Raw genomic sequence first — 25,929 nt, 5'->3', positions numbered from 1 at the left:
ACCTATGCTTTTGAGTCTAATTCTTTACCATATAGAAACTATTAAGTATTAATACTTGAGATTTTGGAAATGCAATGGATAATTTACTTCCTACTGTCTTGGAAGACCTTGTAATTCAATCCTTAGAGTGACTGGAATACCAAGTGTGTTTATATATATTGTTCTGATAAAAACACATAAGTACATTGTAAGCAAAATTTGTCTTTTAGCAAGGAGATAAGACAATTTAGAGTCAAGAGAATTGAAGACAGAGCAGAATTTTAGTGCTGTTATCACAGCAGTAAAAGAGGAAGCAGTCTAAGAACAGATAGTAAAGAAGAAAACTGTGAGTGAATTGAGGATAGTAGCAGAGTTGAATGTAGACATCATGGTCACTGTAATAGAAGATGTATGAGGGGAAGTGAAGATCAGAGAGTAGCATGCTCTAACTTGGGCTGCACAATAGAAGAAAGAGCAACTCTCTTATTTTTTAAGCAGTTGAGGATTTAGCAGGTCTTACTGCATGTATCCAAAACCTCAGGATCTTAAAAACACTGAAAAACCTTCAATGCTTTCTGTTACTTTCAGACTTGTAACACTTAGAAAGTTCCTAAGATTTTTAAAAATCCTCAATAAAAATTCTTACTTCAAACGTACTCTTTGGGAAGGTGTTGGTGTATGGGAATGTGTTTTTAATTTTGTTCATCTGTGAGGTTAGATTGCAAACTGGGTGCAGTTTTCTGAGCTTTCAGGAAGTCTGTACAATAAGAATCTTCCTTCATAGGAAGAATGCACATGGAGTCTTCTTTTCTTTGTTTCTCACCAAAGAGGTATTTTTCAAAGTGGTTTTGAAAATTTTCTTTCTTGAGATAGATTAAAAACACAGTATCAGTTAGTTTCCTAACCAGGGTTATATACATTCAGGCAACTCTGTATCCTGAAAAGCAAAACATTCTTCAAGACAGTCTTTAACTTGCAGTAAAATGCACTGTAACATATATTCCTCTTTAGTTTCCTCTTACCCATCAGAGAGGATGTAGTTGAAAATAGTGTGGAAATATTTTCTTTAATGGGAAGTATGAAGTTTCCCTCAAGTATGTCAAGTTTACCAAGAAGGAATTTTTGCTTTACAGTTGCATTATGCTGCTTGGAAATACAAATTCTGGAATAATCAGTTATCGACTCCTATGGTTTTACTTTCAACTCCTTAATCTGTCAGCTGTGTGCTGTAGTAATTAGCCAGTTGTTTCAGTCTTGCTTTAAATGTTAGAATACTTTTGAAATGTTAGTTTTCAATAGTGGAATAACTCTGAATATAGTCCTACTATAAAAAGATATGATGCACTGAAATTCCTTTAAAGTTGTGTTTCCTAAATTATTTTTAGGCCTGCTGGGGAAAACATCGTGTTTAATGTGTTTTCATTTATGTATAATACTTGATATGAGACAATGATATTTTAAGACTTCTGCTATGGAGTTCTGATCTGTGTGTGCCACATTCCAGCCTTTTTCTTTTAAGAGTGAAATTAGTGTTGTAAGATTAAAAGTGACTTAATGTTTTAGGATTTAGCATAGGATTTACAAGAGTGCATGTATACTCTCATTCTTAATGTGTAATCTGTTTTGTTTCCCAGTTCTTCAATCAAGTCCTCATGCTTGGTAAAACATCAATTAGTGACCTGTCAGAGCATGTATTTGATTTGATTCTGGAGTTATACAATATTGACAGTCACCTCTTGCTTTCTGTACTACCACAGCTCGAATTCAAACTTAAGGTAAACACTTCTACCCTTTCTATATATTCGAAACATGTATGAAACATGTATGCTTTGACAATTATTGTTTTGGTTTTTTTTCTTAACTGACAAGTTCTTCAAATTATTTGGTAAATTAATAGCTATATGTAAAAATTACCTTCTCTGCATTGTTTCAAGTAAAACCCATACAACTCCTCAAAAATGTAATTTAAGTTCCAGTGTATTAACCTACAGTACGTGTGTCTATGTATTTGGGATTTGGTTGGTAGATGATTTTGGCTTGTATATTTCAAGCGATAACTCCATTTTTTGGGTGACTTGAGGGCTTGACCTGTTTTATTTCTGGGTTTACTTATTATTTAATGTGAACGACCTCATATTTTGAATATATGCACTAATAATTTTGTCCCAATTATAGTTCTGTAACAGATGTAAGCAGACGACTGGAATGCATCAATATGTCCTGTAGCAATTGCTGCAATGACATGATTTTTCAGGATTGTTTCATATGTCTGGAGGATAGCTGGTGCTAGCTCTCTATTTTAATGGGTATTTTTCTTTTTGACTTCCTTTGCAAAATGTCTCCATCACTTAGACAAATGCGATATAACAGTTGGTTCTCCCTTTATTCTGCACTACTTTTATTCTACCTGTCATTCCACGGGGTTTCTGTGAGGACTAATTAGGTTAGTATTACTCTGTTTGTATGTGGTCTGATACTAAGCTTGAGGGCTGATGTGCAATGGGCCTCTTGTAAGTTTGAATGTATTTTTATTACAGAGGGCAGATTTTAGGTTTGTAGCACCTTTGGCCTCATCTTATGGTAATATGTATTATCACAGTGGCTTGTTCATGTCTATTGCTTTTCCCTAATGTTGCTAGGCAGGCACGCTACACTTGCTGGATGAGGAGTTTTTTTAATGCCTTTATCATTCTGTTGACATTTCCAAGAGAAGTAGGGTTCAATTTACTACTTGCTGCCTGTGTCTTCAAGTAGACCTTTTTTCAACCTTTAATTCCTGTTCCTACAGATGGCAAACAATTATCGTTCTCACTCCAATAAAAATAGTACTTCTGCAGCTGAAGGTGTTATTCAGGATATTTGATCTTAGCTGCTGCCATAATGGTATATAATTGCAGTACCTTTCCCATCTCTAAGTCCACTAAAATCTGCAGGTTCTTCAATTCTTCATCCTACTCCTTCATTGACTCATATTTCATGATTTTGAATACTGATGTAATTTTTTAATCTTATTTTATTGGAATCAGTCTAGTAGCCAATGTCAGCTTTTTGTTTGTTTGTTTTGTTTTGTTCCCTCTTTACCCAGGCCGGAAAAAATTCTGGTCTCTTTCTTCAGCTAGCTGATTTCAGCCCTAAGCATTTCCATGTTTTCTTTGTACTTCTTAATTCACAACACATTTTTTCATGTTTGAGTTTCTGTTCTTTGTTTAGTGTGCTCTTTTCAGATGATGTACATGTATTTTGTTGTTTTCTGTCTCCTTCATCCTTAGTGTAGTTTTCTCACTGTGGGTCTGAACCCTTAAAGGGTAAGTGGTAGGTGTGATGTTTGCAAGATTGGGTTTAACAATGTTTCCAGGAGATATGTAGGTTTTGGTAGCTACATTCTTACCACTCTTATTCCTTGTTTTCTTCTTGAACTTAATATAGTTTGTAGCTATTCCAAAAGCATTGTAATCATTTGTTACTCCTTGTGTTTTGATACTTTAGGTTATAAGAAAAAATAATATATGCCTTTTTTTTTCCCATTGGCTGTCAAATGAACCATCTTTCAGAGAAGAAGAAAAAGCACCTCTATTTGGAATAGGATATACCTGGTTTAAGTTTCAAGGTGCTGGAACTGGTTTCCCAGAAAACTTGTGGGTGCCTCACCTCTGGAAGTGTTTAAGGCAATGTTGGATGGGGCTTTGAGCAGCCTTGTCTAGCAGAAGGTGTTCCTGCCCACAGCAGGGCGGCTGAAGGATGTCCTTAAAAGTCGCTTCTAACCCAAATAGTTTTATGGCTCTAAATGAGTTGAGGGGTCTTGAAGATCCTTCTGTGGTGAGAAGAGTATTTTCAAGATAAGTGCTCTAAAATATTAATGAAATATAGTCAACCTGTGTTTTTTCTGAGATCAGCACAAGTTCATTCTACATGCAAACCTGCCAGTGATGATTAAATATTTTCCACTGAGACAATAGCTTTAGCTTTATTCTGAACAGCAGCAGCTAGTGTCAACATTTTTTAAAATTCAGTTCCAGGTAAATAGCTCATTAGTGTGTTGAGAGTAAAGTATGATTTTGATGAAACTTAGAGTGATTACGGCTGAAGACAGCCAATTTTGTATTGCTTTGAATGAAAAGAAACTAGACAGCAGTAACTCTGTTAAGCTTGATGAAGCCTTGGTTTAGGTGGCTGGTAAAGGAAAAAACATGCATGACAGTCCATACTGAAAACTGGGAGAGGGGAGTTATTTTCTTCAATAAAGGTAAATTAAAATTAATGATACAATAAGAACTTCAGTGTGTCCTGCATATCATTCAGAGCTTGACACAGTGATTTTGTTTTTTCTGGATTTGGCAGATAGTACCGTGTGTCTATGTGCTGAGTTAAGGAGCCTTGTCCTTCTGAGCTCACTTATCATGGACTACTAGGTATTTAAATAAAATTTTGTACAGTATATTTAGATCAAATATGTAGTTTCACTGGAACATCCAGGTTTTGCTCTATGAAATTGTCTGATATGGCTCTTGAATACAGAGTTGTGATAACAGAAGGCAAATACTACAGTAGTGCTTAAGAGGTAGTGGACAGTTAATGTTTTCCAAGATCTCATATTGCTGCTTTTCTGCTTAGGAGATTTGTATTATTCCTTAGCAAATGATCATAGAATCATAGAATACCAGGTTGAAAGGGACCTCAAGGATCATCTGGATAAAATTTTCTTGGCAAAAGCATAGTCTAGACAAAACGGCCCAGCACTCTGTCTAGCTGGATCTTAAAATGTCCTATATCAGGGAGTCTACCATTTCCCTGAGGAGATTATTCCAATGGCTGATTGATCTCATGGTGAAAAACTTTCCTCTTGTGTCTAGTGTTGAAGGAAAGCTGTGATTGTCTGAACAACAGTGTTGTGCAGATGTGCCAGAATGATCTCATCTTGCATGCATTGAACGCATGGAAGGGGACATAGTATCTTTACAAAGACAAATTGAATAATTTTCTCTATTTTTGGAAATATGCATTTCTTTTAAAGAACTAAAAACTAAAACATTTAGTTTTAGTTCAAATTGAATAATTTTCTCTATTTTTGGAAATATGCATTTCTTTTTAGTTGGCTTTAAAAGCAGTAAGTGAAAACAAATTTTGGCCAGATGACGTACACTCATGGCAGACTTACCTGAAGGAAGACATCAAGTGATCTGGCTCACTTGAAAGCTGAGGTGCAAGCTTGGTTTCAGGTGTAAAATTGGCTAGTTCTGCATGAGTTTGTATGGATTCATCCTGGTATCAGCCATGTTGCATATTCTGTACATGAAATGAACTTTCTGTGTAATGTCTTATTTCTTTGCTTCTAAACATTTAGCCTTGACAAAAGGAGGCTCAAGGGAGATCCTATCACTCACTAGAACAACCTGAAAGGAGATTGTAGCAAAGTGGGGGATTTGGTCTCTTTTCCCAGGTAATAAGTGACAAGACCAGAGAAAATGGCCTTGAGTTGCACCATTAGATTTGGAATTAGGAAAAATTTCTTCACTTAAAGACTTAGGGAAGTGGTGGAATCACTATCTCCGGAAGTATTGAGAAGGGAAGTGCATATAATAGTTTCTTTGTAAACATGGTGGTGCTTGATTAACTGTTGGGCTCAAGGATCTTAAAGATTTTGTTTTTCCCACCTTTATGACTCTATGATCCTATGGTTTTCTGGCATGCTTTGAAAATGAAGTGATGATGGTTTTCCCCTAACCACCAGGTGAGTTTTACTGAGCCATCTCCACTGCCTTCCGGTTGATTTGTGGCTTTGATGGGAGTTTGAGGATGTAAACAAAAATCTTTGTGTTTGTGACTCATTACCTGACAGGATCCAAATCTCTTGCTCTCCATCTCCCTGAAAGTTTTTGTGCTCTTTCTGTCAGGGAGCCTTCTTGTTTGTCTTCATGGGTTTAGGGTTGTAGACTGTCTCTTTGAGTGGTGGTAAAATCCTGGGCCTTTCTCACCAGAGACCAAATAAATTTTTGACCATATGTAGAGGGGTTAAAAACTCTTAGTATGAAACTTGTGAGAAAGTTTAGGTGTCTCTAATACTATTGAACCTACTCACTATTTGGGATGTAAGCGATGTGGCCACCTAGTGTTCAAGCACCTTGCCATTTTGGTACAACAGTGAAGACACAGGTAAAGGCTTTCTCCCTGTGCCATTCCTCCTCCCCCCAAGGTGGGCTGAGTAGAGCAGAAGGTTGAAAGGGGGAATGTGCTCAGCAATAAAAGGCCAGGGGAAGAAGGAGGAAGGGATTAATTTGTGTTCATGCTGGTTGTCTTCCCAAGTGAGCCCTATGTGAGACCCTGCTTTCCAGGAACTGCCAGGACATCTCCCTGCCAGTGGCAGGTAGTGAATTAATTCCTCTTTTTGCTCTGCTTGTACACACAGCTTTTTCTTTACCTACTGAACTCTTGTTCTCTTGATGTATGGGCCTTTTAACCTTCCTTCTCTTCCATTCCTCTCTCTGTTGGAGAGAAGGGACTTGGGTGAATGCCTTTTGGCTGGGGTCAACCTACCCTAGCTCTATAGATTTATGTAAAGAAAAAGCTCCTGTGTTCTCAGGTGGCAGAACTCTGTTGTTAAGCTCTGTGAGAACTGTGTGAAATCATGGTTGCATCTTACTAGTAATTTGGTTTTTGCCTGATTATGGAAAGGAGTCTGGGGAATTAACAGAAGAATGAGCACTATATTCATTTAACTTAACCTCTTCTGTGAGGATCAGTAATTTGTGCCTGATCTTGGCATTTTAAGGTGATGTGTTTAGAGATCTAGTACTGACACAGAAGCACTATGGGCTCAGGAAAGAGCTAAGAATGTATTATTGTATAGGTCAGCTTATCAAAGAAACTGAAGGGAAGGAACTTTTTTCAAATTTCATACTTGAATTTTAGAAATTTCTGTTACAGAAAACAAATAACATTTAAATGTTCAAGAGAATGGAAAGCTCATGAATAGACTGTTTTGAAAATAATTGTCATGTGGTTTAGGCTTTTATCTTACTGTTTTACTAAACCAATATGATGTAATGAATAAAATCAATAAAAGCTTGACTTCTTATTTTAGAGCTGCCTTTTTTCCTGGATATGATAATTAAAATTTTCAAAAGTTTCAGGTTATGTGTCCGCTTCTTATTCCCAAATCTCTTCAGGTTCTGAGAGCTGCCTATTCTTTTGGACTCGGTAGTGGGAACAATCTGACTGTCTTCAGCTGCTCTTACTGACAGACTCAAATGTCTGGGCCAAAGAGCAGCTGCTGGGACCATGTATGGTGAACTGAAAATATCCATGTTTGGTGTCAATTTGTATTGACAAGTCATGATGGAACATTATTAGAGTGCTGGATTTACTTAAGAGGTGAAGGGTGTGACTCTTCAAATACAGAGTTTCTCATAGAATGGAGAAAGATTGCATTTTTTCAGAGTTTGATGCCCTTTTTTTTTCACCCTCAGAAAGAGTGGAGATTAAAGTAGAAAAAAGGAGAGAGACTGTAGCAGCAATGTATTCATTCAATAAGAAGTACAGGTTTATTTTTGTTACCCCGTGGAGTGTATGTTACCGTGTTTCAGGGAAGCCAACATCAGGGTAAAAAATTTAGAAGGGACCAAATAATTATGTACCAAGGTCCATAATCACAAGTACTTGTTTTTTCTACAACAGGACTAGAAACATAAGTGGGTTATCTTGTAATTGGATTAGTGGCTGATACAGTGAAAGCTTCTTCTGTGACTAATTAATTAAGGATATTTTAGCGTTTTGTTGTTTTGTGGGTTTGTTTTTTTCTGTTTGGTTGTTGTTTTTTCCCTCTATATTTCTGTCTGTATAATTAAGTTGTTGAATGTTTAGTGTGCTCCCAGCTCTTGCATCAGGCTCCTTCTTCCACATTCTGGAGTGTCTTGCTCTGAGTCTGTGTTGGTTTTCTAAAAAAAAAAAAAATAAGAGATGCTTAATATTTTAATATTTTGTTTGTTTAAGCAAGAATGGATAGGTTGTATGTCATGAAGGCTGGACTAATGTAGGCCAAAAAAAAGAAATTGGAAGTTCTCAACCATGCCCCACAGAATAAGAATTTGTAGTGTAATGGGCTGGAACTCATTAAGAAAAAAATATTGTTTATTGCAGATTAAGAAGAGGTGGTTGTAGAATGCTTTCAGTAACATCAATGCGAATGTTAATTGGAAAAAAATTAGTCAAATGCAAAAAACCATATTAATGGATTTGCTGTTAGTGCTTTGAATACTTAATACTAAAGTGTATTCAAAAGAATTAGTCTTTTGTAAAGTAGTAATATATCACTGTTAAAAACTACTGTGTCCTTCACTTCTCTTGCTCTGTTACTTTAAGGATTTTGCAAATGCTTTTACTGTTCTTAGGGTTCTGAATTAAAAAGACATGCTGGCAAACGTTTCAGCCCTTTTATGGTATTGTGTCAGGAGAAATAGTTTGTCCCTAAAACTGTGGTGTTGTATAAAAGAATTCCGACGGTTATATTGTGCTCTTATTTCTTGTTCATGTTCAAAAGGTGATGCTGAACTAATAGGAATTCAGAGAAAACCCAGTATTTTACACAGTTCTTATCTTTTACCAGAAAAAAAAAAACCTGGGAATAATAAGGGATTAATAACATCTAATTAATATAAATAAATTTTAGCTACAATTTTCAAGGAATTGTTGCAGCCAGTTGAGTTCTCCTTTTTCTTTAACAGTAAAGGAAAAAAATATGATGAACAGTAAGTACGTGCTAATTGCACAAATGTTAACATACATTTCTGAAGTATGTATTAAGGTTCAGGTTCTGTGTGTTTTATTAAAGAATGTAATGCAAAACAATGATAAAACAAGGCCCTCCCCTGTATATTTCCACTATCATTGTTAGTGCTCATTTTCAATATATCTGTTGTACCTCAGCAGTTTTGAATATAGGCTCAAATACAGGACCACATCCTGTGGATCTAAGGTCTTGGATACTTAATCTGATGTTCTCTAGAAACTTGTATTCTGGAAACGGCTATTTTTAACTAATAGTTTTAATTAAGAGATTAAGCACTGTTCTATAGAAGTGTAAACCTTTGTGTGCAGGCAAGCATAGACTGACTTCTGTAAGTTTTGTGTTGCGTCTGAATTTGTACAGGCACGTATCAGGTTTCCTAACAATCAGTGAACTGTAAATAAGTGTTAAAAAGATGTATTTTTCACTAGGCTTCATTCACAACAATATTGTTCTTCATTTTCACAGTCTTTATTATTTTGTCTTCTCAAAAAAATAATGAAGGGTTTTTGCCTTGAGATAGACATTTGTATATAAGAGAAGTCTACTGATCTGTATTGTGATATTTCTAGAAATACGTAAGTGTATTGGTGTAAGAACTGTACAAAACAGAACTCTTTTTTTTTTGGGTTAGTTTTCCTTTTCAATTTAAGAAAAATCTGTTCATTTTCCAGAGCAATGACAATGAAGAACGTCTGCAGGTTGTAAAACTTCTAGCAAAAATGTTTGGGGCAAAGGATTCCGAGCTGGCATCTCAAAACAAACCACTTTGGCAGTGCTACCTGGGGAGGTATATTCTGGTTTAGTTCCCTCTCTAGGGAGGAAGAACATTTAATGAAGTCAAATGCAGTTGGTTCGGGTTTTTTTTTTTTAAAGTGACACAGATAAGCGTGAATTCCCTCCTGCTGCTTTATCTGTGATCTGGCAGATAATGCTACATTTAATGAAGTCAAATGCAGTTGGTTCGGGTTTTTTTTTTAAAGTGACACAGCTAAGCATGAATTCCCTCCTGCTGCTTTATCTGAGATCTGGCAGATAATGCTGAAGAAATTTTACACATATCTTCCACATCTGTCGTTTTGCAGAGTGAACGTTTACAAATTATCTCCTTAAAAGCTTTGTTGCCATTGTCAAGAAAAATGAATATTTTCATTTCTTCACAAGTAAAGCTATTCAGTGGTGGATTAATTTTAAAACAGCATCAAATGACATTTTTAGTGTCAGGTGGTACTAAAACTACTTTTGAGGCTTTTATGTACAGTCTTTGTGTATGAGTTTCATTTTTTTTAATGGTAGGAGTACTTTAAAAGAAGTATGTAGTATTTACGATGCTGCAAGGGTACTTAGCTATTTTTTTTCTTTTTCTTTTTTTTTTTTTTAATATTCTGCCAGTCTGAGATGGAAAATACAGCTGGAGCTTGTAGTCATGAGAAACTCAAGTTTGGCTACTATAAAGAAAATATTTTTGATCTGAGTAAAAGAGGATAAATTCTAAAAGCTATTGCAAATGCTATAGTTTATAGTGCAGCATTTAGTCATCAAAAGCAGAGTCCTCAAAGAAATGCTACTTTTAAGGATAGAAGAAACTTAATTGAAGCAAGGTATTTGGCTTGAAAATATATAACTATTTAAAAGATGAAATGTCATCAAAAAATACCACATCTGATTGGGCCCAAAGGAAAATGCTTCATTGTGTTACAATGTGATTGTGTGCAGTTTGTTCACAGTAACTGTTTTCTGTTAGTTATGAATCACATATATGCATTTGCTACTTCTAAACATTTTCACAAAGTTATGATACCTGTGTTATTGAAGGAAGCATTCATAAAAATCTCTTGATTTTGAAAACATACCTGGCTTTTATTAAAACAGATATTGCTTGAAATCTATTTATTTGATAAATAAATATTTTGACAGCAAATTCTAAAATTACATTTTTAATTTGTTTCATGCCAACGATTTTGAGGATAGCTTGAAAATCCATTTAATTTTGGAAAAGTTGTCTGTAACTAATTGCATCAAGAGTTTTGTTGTAAAATGACTTAGATAAAAATAAAAAATGTGAAAATACTAGGTTTCAAGCATCAAATGGAGTTCGGCCTTCCAAAAGGAAATTCTATGAAATGAATCCATCTCAGAAGAAATTTGTAGTAGACTAAATGTACATTTGTTCGTTGTCTGTCATGCAGTACAAGGAGGGGATGAATGTCACAGTCTTACAAAATTTTGAGTTTTTGATACATAGCTCATGGTTAATTATGTGTAGCATTACAGAAAAGGAACTAAAATATACATATTTCTAATAGTTTTTTGTCTGCCTGGGAATTTTTAATGTGTACCAGGAGAAGATAATCCTTTTCATGTTCAGAACATGAATCAAGAGATGAGCATGAGAATTTTTTTTTAAGCTAAAAACATTCTACTTAATGCTGTGAAATTGGAGATGCTGTATGCATGTAACCATGCATGGGAAGCATAAAAAACATTTTCAGAAGTATTTAATACTGTGTAGAAATTAACAGATTGCTTTGGTAGAAGTGGAATTTTTGTTGTAATGCATTCTTGTTTCTAACTAGGTTTAATGATATCCACGTACCTATTCGCCTTGAGTGTGTCAAATTTGCAAGTCACTGCCTTATGAACCACCCCGATCTGGCCAAGGACTTAACAGGTATCAGTTTCTTTATAACATTAAAATACCATTTTAAGTCTCCTGGAAGAGTCAAAAAGACCAGTTGTAATCCTAAATGATGCTGTCACATATTGTGGAGGACCTAATTGATGGTGGAGTTCTTAAGTCAAAGTCCCTGCCTTCAGTGTTGCTTCTCAGGCTGAGGGGATTGTACATAAAGAATGCCTCCACTAGGGAGATCTCTCTCCCTCTCATACAGTAGCATTCCCATTGCATTCCCAACTGCTGCTGAAATTGAGTGCCATGGGATCAGATGAAGATAGCCTGCCTAACCTAAAGGTCTTGGTGTTTATTAATTAGGGTGCATAGGGGAGACTTAAGTTCCACAAAACTGAAATGTTGAAGTCTTACACAGCCACTGTCTAAAACATAACAGTTGTCATAACTGACCACAGCTTCACAGTTCCACCTCCTTCAGATCAAACACAGCCTGAAATTCAGGAGCTCTGTAGGAAGAAGGCTACTGGCATCAATGGAAGCATTTAGTATTTGGTGCTCCCCATGTCTTAATAAAAAAAACGTGTAATTAATGAGAATTTGTTGGTTTGCTTTGTAGACTGTATCTTCCCCTGATCATTAAACTCCTTCTTGTAGTTTTTTTGAGGCAGTATCTTTGCCTAGTTGGTCTAAGGAGGAAGTTAAAAGGACTGTGAAGTGCATGGGATTGCTCTGCTGCTTGCTGAGTATTTGTCAGTTTGGACACAAATAGAGACAGGCTGGAGTCACTCTGTAGTTTCAGTGTTATCCACAGACCAGCTCAGTTGGTTGGAGCATGGAACACCGTAGTCATAGGTTTGATCTTCATCTAGGCCATAAGGGTTGGACTTGATGACCCTTGTGGGTCCCTTCCCAACTCAGAATGTTTTGTGATTCTGAATTGTTAAGCCAGCTTAAAAAACCCAAAAGGTTCTGGGTCTTTCCTTAATGGAATGCTAAAAATATTTTCAGTTTTGATTATCAGAATTATATTTTCAACTGATCTTTTTTTTTATATTGCAGAAAGACTTTGTGCCCCCTCTAATGGTATCCTCTGGGAAATATAATTTTGTTCACCCCTCCTCTCTCTCCCTGCAGTGCTTATCAAAGCTAAATTGTTTAAAAATTCTGTGGCTCACTGGTATTGGAGACAAGCATTGTTTTGTATAATGGCAGTGATTTTCATATGTTTTAGTTTATGTTCCTGTGAAACAATAGGTTTTTTTAAAAAAGGCTTATTTGGATTGAAAATTTCACAGCCTCCATAACTGGAAAACATTATTTTGCAGTGTGCTCTTCTGACACTTGGGCTGATTACCAGTAATGTTAATGGATAGTGTTCCAGATGAGACTTGAGAATTTTCACTGGTCATTGAACAGTCATGAGAGAGTAGTAAACTAGTAACCTCTGGTTATTTCATTCAGAGTAAAGTTTGAATTTGCAAAGTTTCTTTAAATTCTCAGCGTTGCACTGATGTATGCAGTGAACTGTGATCTTAATTTCTGTTAGGATGTTCCTACTCTTTTGTGCTTCTAAAATAACCTAAAATACAGCTAAAAAGATAATTGAACTTTGCCATTTTATTTGCCAGCTTTTTAAATTGACAATAGGTAGCTGACAAATTTGACACCTAAAAGCGGAATTTTTAAAGTATTGATAGTATAAGATTATTGGTGTTAGCAAATAAGTAGCAGTGCACCAGAATAATCTAGAAAAATTGTTTGAGATGTATAAACTGTGATGTCTCTAAATAAGCATTATAGTTTGAAGTATCTCTTGATTTGTCCCTGCTTACAATGCTTACATGGCTCATACTGTTGAGTGTTCCTGGAGCAGGTGAACTAGATTCCTTGTGGATAATTCAGAAGTTGTGAGCAGGCGTGCAACTACTGTGCTCTAGGAGCCAAAGGGGATGGAGTCTGCAAGAAGAGAGTAGCTTCTAGCCAGATGTAAGACTTTAAAATGTATATGATGTGGTTAGCAATTCTCAAGCAATGTCTATTGTACTCCACAGCTCCAGTCCTGCTTGGTTATGATAGTTGCTAATGTATACATAGTGTAACTACTATGAGAAATAATAATAAAAAATTCTAGCCACATAATTCTTATTTCAATAATGCCAGTAATATACATCTTTAATATTCTAAGCAAATATGAAGTTTTACTGATATTCCAGTTAGTCTTGGAGAAAACTATTGGTTTCTTACTGCTGATGTGTCAAACAGAATAAAATAATTATTCTGTTTCTGTCTAGCGGGGAAAGTAGCTGAAGTTGTATACTTATATTTACTCATGTTTTTCCCTCAGAATATCTGAAAGTAAGGTCACATGATCCTGAGGAAGCCATACGGCATGATGTTATAGTATCCATAGTTACTGCTGCTAAAAAAGATCTTTTGCTTGTCAATGATCACCTACTAAATTTCGTCAGAGAAAGGACACTGGACAAGCGGGTAAGATATAATTAGCATTGGTAATAGCTGTTTTATACTTCTAAACTGTAATATTTACCTTCTTTAAAATCAGCACTTCTAAAAAATTCTATACTGATTTTAAATTACAAATGAAAACCAATATAAAGCAAAAAACCTTGATGAAATCTATTGAGTGAGGTACCTTCTTCCCATTACTAGAATGCTGTATTTTATTTAAGATTATATGATTTAAATAATTAAATTGGCTGCAACACAACAATGTTGTTCCAGTTGTCCAGTCCAGTAAAACTTTTGAGTCAAAGAAAACCCTTGTAAAGCATTCTAGCATTTTTCTTAAGAAATTTTTCAAGCAGGTTTCAGAATGTATTGCATGTATTGTAAATTACCTGCTTTTAATTAGATTATTGAAAGACTGCAAATCAGGGTAGTAGCTTTCAAATTTGAATAGTCTTGAATTTTAGTTTAGATATATTGTATTATTTGGTAAAAGTTATGAGGTTTGCTACTAAATTTAAAGCATAGTAAACAGGTTTGTTGATGGCCAACTTTAAAAATTATTTCCTAATTTTTTTTCATTTGGTGACATGCTTTTTCTTGTTGCAGCCATAACAGAAATGCAAAGAGTGGGTATGGGTGAGAAGGCTGTTGGCTTAAATCTGTAATAATTCTAAATTGAAGAGGCATACTTCTATGGTAGTTACTGGTGTTGAAAGGTTTAGTGTAATAGATATGATGCAACGTAAGTCCTAAGGAGAAACTGTTGCACTAAGAACTCAGTTTGACTTTTTGCGAATTAAATTGTTATTTTAGTGTAGATTAGGAAATAGCTAACATAAAATTCTGCAGTCTTTTCAGTTTTGAGTTTAGAACTGCTAAACTGGCTGCTGTTTCTTTTTGTCAAGTGGAGAGTGAGGAAGGAAGCTATGATGGGACTTGCACAGATATACAAGAAATATTCATTGCAATCAGAAGCAGGAAAAGAAGCTGCAAAACAGATATCTTGGATCAAAGATAAACTTCTGCATATATATTATCAAAACAGTATTGATGACCGGTAAGTTAATTGTAAAAGCTGGGTGATTTAGTGTTGAAGTGTTAAAACTTGTTATGAAGATCTGTTTTTCCTTCATGTTCCAGTGTTGATGAGAAGGAGGAATCTTGATAATCCTGTATGTTTGGATTCAGTGCATAATCTTGTATAGCTGCAACTAAATGTTGAGCTGTGTTGTTTTCTTCTACATTATTATTTCTTATTTTAAGGCCAAAAGTGGTTCTAAAGGGTGTGAGAGGTTGGAATATTTCAGAAGTTTTAGGTATACTTTGCCACTGCTTCAGTAGAGGGGATCTTTGTTTAAATATCAGCAATGCGTTAGTTTTTATATTAAAATTTAGGAAGTAAACTTGCTTGAATAATGTTGCTTTAGATTTGCATGCTGTTCCTTTATGTTTTAAAGATAGCACGTGTAGTGACAATGGGCAAGCTATATCACTGCGGAAATGTAGGTTTCTATAGCAGAGAAGCTGTGAATTTGGGCCTTCTCCTGGATTTGTGGTGAAAGCAGTGCCTCTGTCATACCAGCTGTAGCCTTGTATATGGTTGTTGGTATTGGACTAGAGATGGTTGCACATGGGTAACAAGTTTGGGAGCAAGTCTGCCTTGACTAATCAAGGTAATCCTGTTGGCTTTGGAAATGAGCCTTCACAGGGCGTTTGGATACAAACGGTATTGCAAACCCATACAAGTCTTTTAAAAATGCAAAACCTCAAAAAGTTACCTTCAAAACAAGTAGTTATTGCATGGTGCCATGGAAATGGACTGTCTGAATCGTTAAATCGAGTCTTAACCGCTGACGTGTTTCTTAAACTTTTTAAACTAGCTGGGTTTTGATCACCTGCTCCAACTGTGCATAAGTAGTTTTGTTTTATTTTTCAGCATAAACATACATGATTGTTTTTACCTGTTTGCTGCATTCTATTACTGCTGATCTCAGTATTGGACCTCAGTCTTGGACTTCTTGGTATTTAGGAGTAGCATGTGGGCTTGGTTGCTCTTTTTTTATTTTCTTCTCAGTCTTTGCTAGGTAACTGTCAGGCCCAAACCTCTCTCCTCCTTTTTCCAAATAAGGATCTTCATGTTACACAGAAGCTTTTAATAATTCCCTTGGGAATATACCTGCATTTATATTGCGGATGGAAAAGACATGGGATAAACTCAGCCTGTGGGGAAGGGGCCAGAAAAGGGTGGAAGGAAGTCAGCTCCTTCTAATTGGTATCTGGATTCTCCTTCTGGGCTTCATGATATTGTGTGATACAATCAACATGATATTTCTTTTTAATAAGCATTATTATTATTAGTAGCACTATTATTTTAGGGCAATTAATTTGGGTCAGTTCATGAATATATCCCAATACTAACTTGTAATGAAATTAAATGATAACATCTTCTTGGGTTGGTAATTAGTATCTTTCTTGAATTTGATTTCTTCTAGATTAATACATCTGATTTTGATAATGTTAGGAGATCTGTTAAATCTCCTAATGCCAGCATTAAGATTGCATTTTATATAATGAAAAAATTCTGTTTAATTTATGCTGAGTTATGTCTAATAACTTGAACTTTAGGTTTTTGAATATCCCCATTTTATAATGCAACAACTAATGTCTAGATAGGGCTGAAAATTTTTAAATTGATGTTTCAACAATTCCAGGCCGTGTTCTTGATGCACAGCTGAAATGTCTTAATCCTGTCTTTCAGGTTACTCGTTGAACGCATTTTTGCTCAGTACATGGTCCCTCATAACTTGGAAACAAACGAACGAATGAAGTGTTTGTATTACCTTTACGCAACACTGGATTCAAATGCTGTGAAGTACGTGCTGCTTTTTGCTACCTGCAAAATAATTTTTAATACAAATGGTATTGTAAAGTAGCTCTGAATCCTTATGAGTAGCCTAAGTCAGTGGACAGAAATAGTTTATAAACTATTAGAAAACAGAATGTAGAAATCGCATCTATTATTCAAGTGAGATTTTGAAAAAACCCTAAATTTATAGGATGTTTTCTAACAAGATGCAGTACATTTCAACCATAAACAGCTAAAAAATATAGTGTCAAAGATCTGGAAAGAAGCTTGAGGGCATGTCAGTCCTTTCATATCTGCAAAGAGATAACACAGGTATGGTAGATCAGTCCTAAATCTTACCTGACAATTTCTTAATTGATAAACTGCTTGTTGCAGCATCCAAGGTGTCTTCAGAAAAACTTACTTGTCTTTCCTCCTTCATTATTGTCTTATGTGCCTTCTGCAGCTTAAAATAGGTACATGCACATGAAACTGACTATTAACAGTTACACTGCTGTTATGTTCACAGTTGGATTGATTTTAGATAGTTTTACTTTGTTTTTCATGTAGTAGTACTCAGTCACTTGAAAATCAAATAGAAGATCTTCTTTCTTTTTTCTCTGTGAAAGAGACTAGAAAAGGCTTTGTATATGAATGAATGCCTTAACAGATCCCAAAGCCCTCCAACACTACAAAAACTGATATTTGAATCACCTGAATTTCTTGTGTTGCCTGTCCAAATATATGGCAATGATAACAAACTAAAATTATCAATAGTATACTAAAAATAAAAACTTAGTCTTTTAGTAATTTTTAGTGTAGGCTAAATGAAAATGCAGAATGGATTCTTTAAAGTTACTTGTTATTTCAGGCAACAAGTAACTTCTGAATTCTACAGTTCTTGTAGTCATTTAAAAGACATAGTTTGTTCAGTTATTTATATAGAAATGATTTATTTACTTATGGATTCTGTAAGTTTTGTGAATGCGGCTGTGACCTCTATTTATATGGCTTACTATTCCTGGAAAGTGTTAATTTTCTATTCTGCTGAGTATCTTTCATGCATCTCTTATAAGCATAATCATGTCCACTTTTTGCAGTTTATTCATCTAGTAGCTGCTTCCTGTCTGCAAGAAAAACATTGTTTTGGCGATAAAAATCTTAAACATCTGCTTTAACCTACTTCTTGGTATGTTTTTAGAAGAGTCATTTCAGGCTTGTACAAATGAGTTCTTAATGGACCAGAGATTAGTTACTTCCTCCTTCTTTGAAAGGCAGTGTACTTAAGCATCTGAAATGAAACTTGTTTCAAAATCTCACTTTGTTTCAGTCTAATATGACCAAGTACATTTTCCATGTTATCCTAGTAGGATATATTTAGCCTTTGCTCACTCAGCAGTGAAAGTTCAGGTGATAAGTACATTTCTGAGTCTAAAACTGAAAAGACTGTAAAGACTCATTTTGGACAGTTGTGTTACTCCTTGAATAGATAATTTTGACAATTCTTTTAATTTTTTATATTTTTAGAGCATTGAATGAAATGTGGAAGTGTCAAAATCTGCTACGACATCAAGTAAAGGATTTAGTTGACCTGATAAAACAACCCAAAGTGAGTTCAGCTTATCTTTATTCCCCAGTGAATGTGCAGTTTTAGTTACTGTTTTTAATTCCTTTGTTCAGCTATCTCAAGCTTATTTGTAATAGCAGATAGAAAATACTGTGAAAGTCAACTGATACTCCGTTAGACTACATTTGATGAAGGAAGTGTGTATACATTGTGTTTGTAAAATTGAAGAGGAAAAGGGTATTATAGAAATTTCTAAAATGTTTTGCTAGTCATTTAATACTAAAATATTTTGTCTTAGTGTTTGAATTCCATCTTGCCAGGACTATTCTGGCTCTCGAAACAGGGTGAAACCAGCATATTACTTTTGACTGCCAAATCAAGTAATTAAGAATAAGTACCTATATAAACCCTCTTAAATTGTTATCTTACGTGTGATTAGTAACTTTGGAGAAATTTGAATAATTTTGTCCCAACAGGTTATTTCTCTTCCCTCTCAGAAATTTCTTAAATACTGTATTGGAGATACCAGACTAAAATTTCATTTTCTTATTTACAGATTTTGCTCAGAAGGGAAAAATGAGAATTTATTGAGCATTTAGGATATTATTATAAAGTGAATTTCAGTTTGTTTTAGTTACATCTATGTTCATGCTCATGTTTGGGTAGGGAAATTATAAAACTAAATTCTTGCTATGCTTTGAAATATAATTAAAACTTGGCTTTAATGCTGGAAGTTTGATCTGATGCTTTTTTAACAGAAATAATATAGAGTAGAAAATGTTGCCGTGCTCAAACTTCTTTGTGCCTGTGTGTGTGATTTTTATTTATGGTATGTGTATATAGTTGTACCAAGGTAAATTTAATGATTATCCATTTGCTGGAGTTACCTGAACTAGGAAGAGTGGGTAGCTGTTTGGTTGGATTATCTAATGTATCTGTTTAGAAATGGTAGTGTCTTGCTAATACAGAGATACTGCAGTAAAATTAATTTTGACTTGGAATTTAATACATTACAGCATGTTTTTAACGCACTAAGTGCAGTAAAAGCTAGCACAACAATACTTCATTGTATTTTGGTGACTGTTTTGAAATGCTTTTCATGTACTGTTTTATGTTCTTTGGTGTAGGTTAAACATATTGGTGCATTTAATACCAGAGTTAGTTTCATGATATTTTCTACTTTTCAGTTAAAAGTGAAATTTCAACTTTTCCTTTTGTTTTCAGGGAGTAGTAATAGTTCTTTCTCAGTTGTAAAATATCAAATATGATACGGAATTTACCAGGAAAGTTTTGATGCCAGCATAAGCATTGCATTCAAGACAGTGCATGCTTTTGGCATGTTTGCATTTGTCCATCTGGATTTTATCCTCTTTTTTGTTCTTAATTGCTAGTTCTCTGCACTTGGGTATTCTCTTGAATATCAAGACTACATGAGAGAATTTTGATGGCTTGTGATAGAGCAGAGCAGGGAAGAAAGGTGTCTGAGGGGCAGCTGAACGCTGTTCTTTGAAGTGTTCGTTTGCTTTTATTTCTCAATACCAGAGTAAATAAGTAAAACTTTGTGTAAATTGACATACTAAATTAAGTAAAATTCCCTGATGCGAAACTGTTTTGCTGCCTGCAATGCCACCTCAGACTATCACATACAGTCCAAGTAATAATCTTGAGACAAATATCCATTAGCAATTCAGAGCTATGTAAACATTTCTTTCTTTCAGGAAACAAAACTGAGGTTAAATAGTAACCTTTTAGAAAATGAGTTTTTGTGTGCTTTTTCGCTTCTAATTTCTTCATGTAATCATTATGGCTTGGTTGTTGATTTGTTCTCCTGTGGGTGTTATCCCTGTGCCAAGTGTAGGCATTATGAGAGCTCTCAGAGATAAACTAGAATAGGAGAAGAAATAGTGTACAGATGTTACCACAAAGAAACTTTGATTAGGTAGTAAGAAAAAAAAAAATGCAGTAAGAGTGATCAAATACGGGAACAGATAGCCCAGAGATGCTGCAAAGTCTTCATCCTTATAAATATTTAAAATGCAACTAGAAGTTTGCCTGAAGCAAAACCTGATCCTGCTTTGAGTAGGCAGTTCAACTGTGTGACCTAAAGTTGTCACTGCCAACCTGCATTATTCTGTAAATGTAGGTGTTTGAACTTCCCAGTCTACCTTTCTGCCATTTACTGGAACTCTATGAGTGTCCTCCTTTTTTCCTCTTCAAGACCTTTCAGACAAAGCACTATTGAGGAGGCCGGAAATGTGTTAAGGGAATTTTTATTGCTCTTGGTCATAATTTCTCCTGACTTAAAACAGAAGGGACATCAAACTTACCTTTCAGACAAGATACTTTTCTGAAGAGTGAAAGCACAGCTCCTCTTGTTTTCTCCTTCAGCAGTGGTATACAGTAAAATGAAATACATAACCTTTCCTGTTCGTATGTAGAAAAGTGGGTAAATGCTATTTTGTGTGTATTGGAGTATAATCTTCATTTGCTGCAGATGAATGCAAGATTATGTAGATAAGTGCCACAGCGGATTTTCTAAAAAGAAATGTTTCTTAAACTTCTTTAATCTGTCATAATTCAATAGTGTTATACTTCTGCCTCCCGTTACTTCTGCCTCCCGATATTTTGACGATTGGCTGAATTATTAGTGGTTTGCTCCATCTCTTTTGATGGGACCTTTAGGTAGTACTTGAAGACTTAGGTAGTGTTAGGAGACCAGAACAGTCAGGATAAAAGAAACTCCACAGTACAGTTTTTGTTTTCCCCTGAGTCACAAAAGATTCGAATATGGGAAGTTTGTGTCTGCTGACAGCATTACTTGAATCCTGTAAATGATAATCTGATTTCTGTCTCTTATAAATTTTTTTCTCTGAACATGTGAATTCAGCTGTGACAGCTAGGAGCCCTGAAAATGATGGTGTTCTTCTGAGACTACACACTACAGAAATAGCCCATCCATGCTGTTCATAAGTTATATGGTAGATTGAAAAGTAATAAAAGTATTCTATGTAATTCATCTGTAGCAATGATCTACCTTTTGTTTCCTGTGTCTACATTGAATTTGCAGTGGTGGTTTTTGATTTCTAACATGCTGATGTGTTAGCAGAATGGATGCTTACTTGTTGTTAATGCAGTCTGGAATCTTCCTTACTCAATATTCAAATGGAAATAAATAATGTAAAATTTTTACTTAATTAATTTTTCTTTTGTGACTTGCAGACAGATGCCAGCAGTAAAGCTATATTCTCAAAAGTGATGGTTATAACAAGTAAGTCAATAAAAGTATTTATTAAATAGTGTCTAAAAATTACAGTAGAACTATATTGCTTTCTTGTTTTAAAAATCATTTGGGGTAAGTTTATAAAAGAACATTTTGCAGCAGATAAAATTAAAGGAAATCATGATAAATGTGATGCAGCAGTAAGCTTTTAAGAATGAAGGCAACTCTAAGCAGAATAGCTCTCTTACTATGAGATGGCATCAGTCATGAAGCCTATCACACAGCGTTTTGGCTGCATTGTGGACTAATTCAAGGTCTAGATGATCTAGGGTGTTAATGTCTATTTTAACATTTATTGTAGAGTATGTATTCTTAGGTGTTAACTAAACTACTAAGCTATGTACTAACCCATCTCTCTTCTGAGGTTTTAGTTTTGTAAAGGTCATTGGAATGCAGGAGAGTTTGGATTTCACTAGCAAGGAAAACACTTCAAAAACTGAAGAACTTCTATGTAAACTGAACTATTGAGAAAGAAATACCCACCAACCCAAAAGCAACACGTTTTTTTCCCCAGGCCCACCCTGTCAATAGCATTAAAACTAGTATAAAGAAAAACTTGCTTTACAAATCTGAAAATTTGTTTTCAAATCCACCTTTTTGAAAAAATGCCATCTGTTCTGGCAAAAAAAATGTACTACATAAGACTGCACATTTTTGAAAAAATACAAAGGAAAAAAATGAACTGTGCTACTTTGTTGGCCATGATACTAATCTATTTTTCATCAGTTTGTATTTTTTCCTCATACTTCTAGTACTCAGTTTATTTTTTTAAAAAAATCAATACAGCAAAACAAAATCATAAGAGAACTTGTTTTGAACTAACCATCCTGTAGTGCTACACCATATTCTCTACCAGCTTTGCTTAACACTGTCTGGACCAAAAAATAGGAGGCATCTTAAATAGTAGACTAATCCTTTGCTAATAAATTGCCTTGCTATAATATAAAACATAAATATAAAATGAGGATCTAGTTGAAGAAATGCATTTTAAATGCCTTCTTTTTTTGAGATGTTTTAAGCTGTTGTAAAGCTTATGTTTCCTTAATGCATTTTAAATGCTGTTTTTTATTTTTGAATGTTTGTTGTAAAGCTTATATTCGCTTAAGGGATAATTTAGCAAAAAGACCATTTTTGATGTTTTTCACACTTGTTGAATTGGGTGATCTGTGTGCAGAGTCTATTTTGTTGTGGAGTTCAGGCTTTACAGTCTGAGGTCGGCTTCAGCTGTTAGCAATATTATTAGCAAGAGCAACTAGACTTGCTGAAAAATGGGTGTGAAGGGTGAGGAAGGCAATTAGCCAGAGGAAATCTGTAGAAATTTGTGTCCTCATACATATGTCTGCTTATTTTGAGGTGTTTAGTGGTTTGGGTTTTTTGCGGTTTTTCTTTTTGCTTGTTTGGTTTGGGTTTTGTGTGGTTTCTATGATGTTCCAAACTTGTGCAATTTATGATATGTAAATAGTGATTTATTTTGATTATTTAAAGGAAACCTTCCTGATCCAGGGAAAGCTCAAGATTTCATGAAAAAGTTCACACAAGTTCTAGAAGATGATGAAAAAATAAGAAGTCAGTTAGAAATGCTTGTTAGCCCAACATGTTCTTGCAAACAGGCTGAAGGATGTGTGGTAAGAATTGCTCTTAAAGTGTGAATATTTTTGGAATAGAATTTGTTAGAAATTTAATCACAACTTATATTTCAGAGGGAAATAACAAAGAAGTTGGGCAATCCAAAGCAACCAACAAATCCTTTCCTGGAAATGATAAAGTTTCTTCTTGAGAGAATTGCTCCTGTGCACATTGACACCGAGTCCATCAGGTATTTTTTTGTGTGTGTTGTTGGCCATAGATCACAGGGTTTGAAATTGGAGTTTCTTAGTTTGCCTTTAAGCACAAGCAGTGATAGGCTGGGTGGGTATGGCTCAAGGCTTGGTGACCTGCAACATTTTCTTCTGTTTCACTTTGTGTAGGGGCTTTTGTGTCCTTGTTCAGAATGTAGTCACAGAAAAAATTGCATTGTCATTCAGCATAGCTGGGATGACCTGTCAGTAAAAGTGGATGTGTTGCTGACAGACAACACATGGTTTGTGACCAGCTGACTTATTTTAAAACAAATTTCTGTCCAGACTATTCAGCTGAAACTTTCCACCCAGGATATTAGCTCATAGTGACATAAACAGTAATGTAACTGAGGAAGAAAAGGTTATGATGATGAGGCAGCAAGACTTCAAGGAAGAGTGAATCAATGAAGTTATGGTAGGAGGGGGATTGCTGAAATTATTATTGCTGAAATGATTATTTAACTAACAGCAGTATTTGAAATAAGCCTTACTGTCAAGAAGAAATATGCAGAAGATAGGTATTGTAAATTTGTCATCAGCTCTTAGCAGAACTGTTAAATGGGTTTTTTTTTCCACTTGGTTAGAGACTAAGTATTGTAAACAGTTATTTTCCATCAATTATTAAGAATCTGTAGCGGGTTGTAACCTCAGCATAATTCTTACTGAGATTTTTGCTTATATTGCTCAAATTGTTTTCTTATTTTGATCATCCTTCCAGGATCGCTTGTATATAGTTCTTAATTGATGATGATTAAATATTTTTTAATGTAATGCTTCAGAAGCTTTGATTTGGATAGGAGATGAGGGCAATCAGATTATGTATGTAGTTGACATATTGGTTTATAATAGGCTTTTGTTTTAAATAAGTTGCTTTAATAAGACTGTTTTCACAAGTTTAAGATGTAATCATACATGGCGGAATTGCAGTAACCACAAGACCGTGTTTTGTTTTCCTCTTCAGTGCCCTTATCAAGCAAGTGAACAAGTCTATAGATGGAACAGCTGATGATGAAGATGAGGGTGTACCTACTGACCAGGCCATCAGAGCAGGTCTTGAATTGCTAAAGGCAAGTATAGTCCTGATGGCCAGTGAGCATGGGAAACTTTGCAAACAACTTAGTTAAAATAAATTTTTAATTAGCACTTACTGCTTTTAGTCAAAAGCATGTTGTACCTACCTGGAAGAAACTGGTTTGGTTGGTTGTGCTTTATGCTCATCTTATGTGGTGCATCAGTAAGGTTATTTTTTTAATTATTTAGAAGCTTTTCTGTAAGCCAAAAGTAGTTGCATGTGGGGCAGCAGCAGTGTAGTTTTGGTTATTAGAGCATGAATTCAGTGATTTGTAAATAGACACTGTGCTTTTGTACATTAATGCAACACTGTGGTTCCTCTTGTGTTCCACCCAATTTGGGGTCTTACCTATTTCAGCTATGAGTAATCTTGAGACTGAGCTAACGTAGCAGAGACTGTCAAGTAGTCCAGGTGGGGGTTGACTTCAAAGGCCTAAAAATCTAAAGGACTCCCATACTGAAGTTTTCAGAGTATTTTAGATGAACTAAGGACTGAGTAGATTCACCTGAAAGGATGTGACTCTTTATCCAGATGTGCACATTTAGATAAAAGTGCAGCTACCTAGTAGCCCAAGAACGCATCTGAGTAAGAAAGAATGAGTCATGTTGTGAAGGAGTATATGCTTGAATGAAAGCTTCCAAGTCAGTATTTACATATTTGTATGAACTGGCATGACACATTTAAGGAAGAGAAGTAAGACTGCCCTAAACAAAGATGCCTATACATCATCAGAATAATACAGAGAGAACAAATATAGGAGTCCAGCACTGGGAATGCCATGCAATGAAGTGGGAAGGAAGGTAACCTAATTAAAATAGAAAACTGCAAATGAAGAAGTTTCTAGATTTTGAGGGTTGTTTCTCTGCCATGAGTCAGAATATTATGTGGAATAAGGCTAACAATCAACAGCCACTTAAAAATGAAGAGAAGACCAAATTTCAGGGAGGATCAATTGAGGATTTCTTTATTTCATTTTTTTTTAACATGGGAGGACTGTCATACCTGAAAATAACCAAGTCCAAGAATCTGAAGGAAAGGTACAGAATCTGTTAAGTTAATGTGGAAAACTTGAGGAACTAGAGGCCCTATTGACTATGTCTGTGTTGCTATTTTAGAGATAGGAATTCCACTTCAGAGCAGATTCAATTCTTCCCCTGAGGAAACAAACATGAAGTCTGGAGGCACACAAGCTGGATTCCTTTCAGAGGAACAAAATTGAGATGGGCTTCAGAAGCACATGTTGTGTTGCATTGCCTAAAGTGGATTTAGTCAGTCTAAAAATACTCTGAAGTAAAACCCTGAAACATGAACATTGCTTCCTTAGCATCTGTTGGGTTTCTCTTAAGACCTGCTCCTGCTGTAACCCAGTACTTGCTAATGTAGATGTAGTCACTGAGAAGTACATCGTCAGAATAGTAGGGGAAGAAACTGAGACTGGGGAAATAAATTCAATCTAATGAGGTCATGT

The 25,929-nt window shown here is 35.2% G+C and overlaps 1 protein-coding gene across 2 annotated transcripts in view; it reads left to right on the top strand.

Annotated features, from left to right (window-relative positions):
* PDS5B (PDS5 cohesin associated factor B) overlaps nucleotides 1–25,929 on the top strand; it is a 100,232-nt gene that overhangs the window by 37,246 nt on the left and 37,057 nt on the right. For both annotated transcript variants that reach the window (XM_041416051.1, XM_041416050.1), the window contains exons 8-18: nucleotides 1,614–1,754; nucleotides 9,433–9,548; nucleotides 11,335–11,429; nucleotides 13,735–13,880; nucleotides 14,765–14,916; nucleotides 16,618–16,731; nucleotides 18,232–18,313; nucleotides 21,491–21,539; nucleotides 23,037–23,176; nucleotides 23,252–23,367; nucleotides 24,351–24,456. In XM_041416051.1, the coding sequence (XP_041271985.1) occupies nucleotides 1,614–1,754; nucleotides 9,433–9,548; nucleotides 11,335–11,429; nucleotides 13,735–13,880; nucleotides 14,765–14,916; nucleotides 16,618–16,731; nucleotides 18,232–18,313; nucleotides 21,491–21,539; nucleotides 23,037–23,176; nucleotides 23,252–23,367; nucleotides 24,351–24,456 (1,257 nt within the window). The remainder of the gene's footprint in view (nucleotides 1–1,613; nucleotides 1,755–9,432; nucleotides 9,549–11,334; nucleotides 11,430–13,734; nucleotides 13,881–14,764; nucleotides 14,917–16,617; nucleotides 16,732–18,231; nucleotides 18,314–21,490; nucleotides 21,540–23,036; nucleotides 23,177–23,251; nucleotides 23,368–24,350; nucleotides 24,457–25,929) is intronic.

This window comes from Onychostruthus taczanowskii, unplaced genomic scaffold (assembly GCF_017590055.1).
Source record: "Onychostruthus taczanowskii isolate IOZ18803 unplaced genomic scaffold, ASM1759005v1 scaffold50, whole genome shotgun sequence".
Taxonomy (NCBI): domain Eukaryota; kingdom Metazoa; phylum Chordata; class Aves; order Passeriformes; family Passeridae; genus Onychostruthus; species Onychostruthus taczanowskii.
The sequence above is the reverse complement of the archived record's forward strand: the minus strand, read 5'-3'. Positions and strand labels throughout refer to the sequence as shown.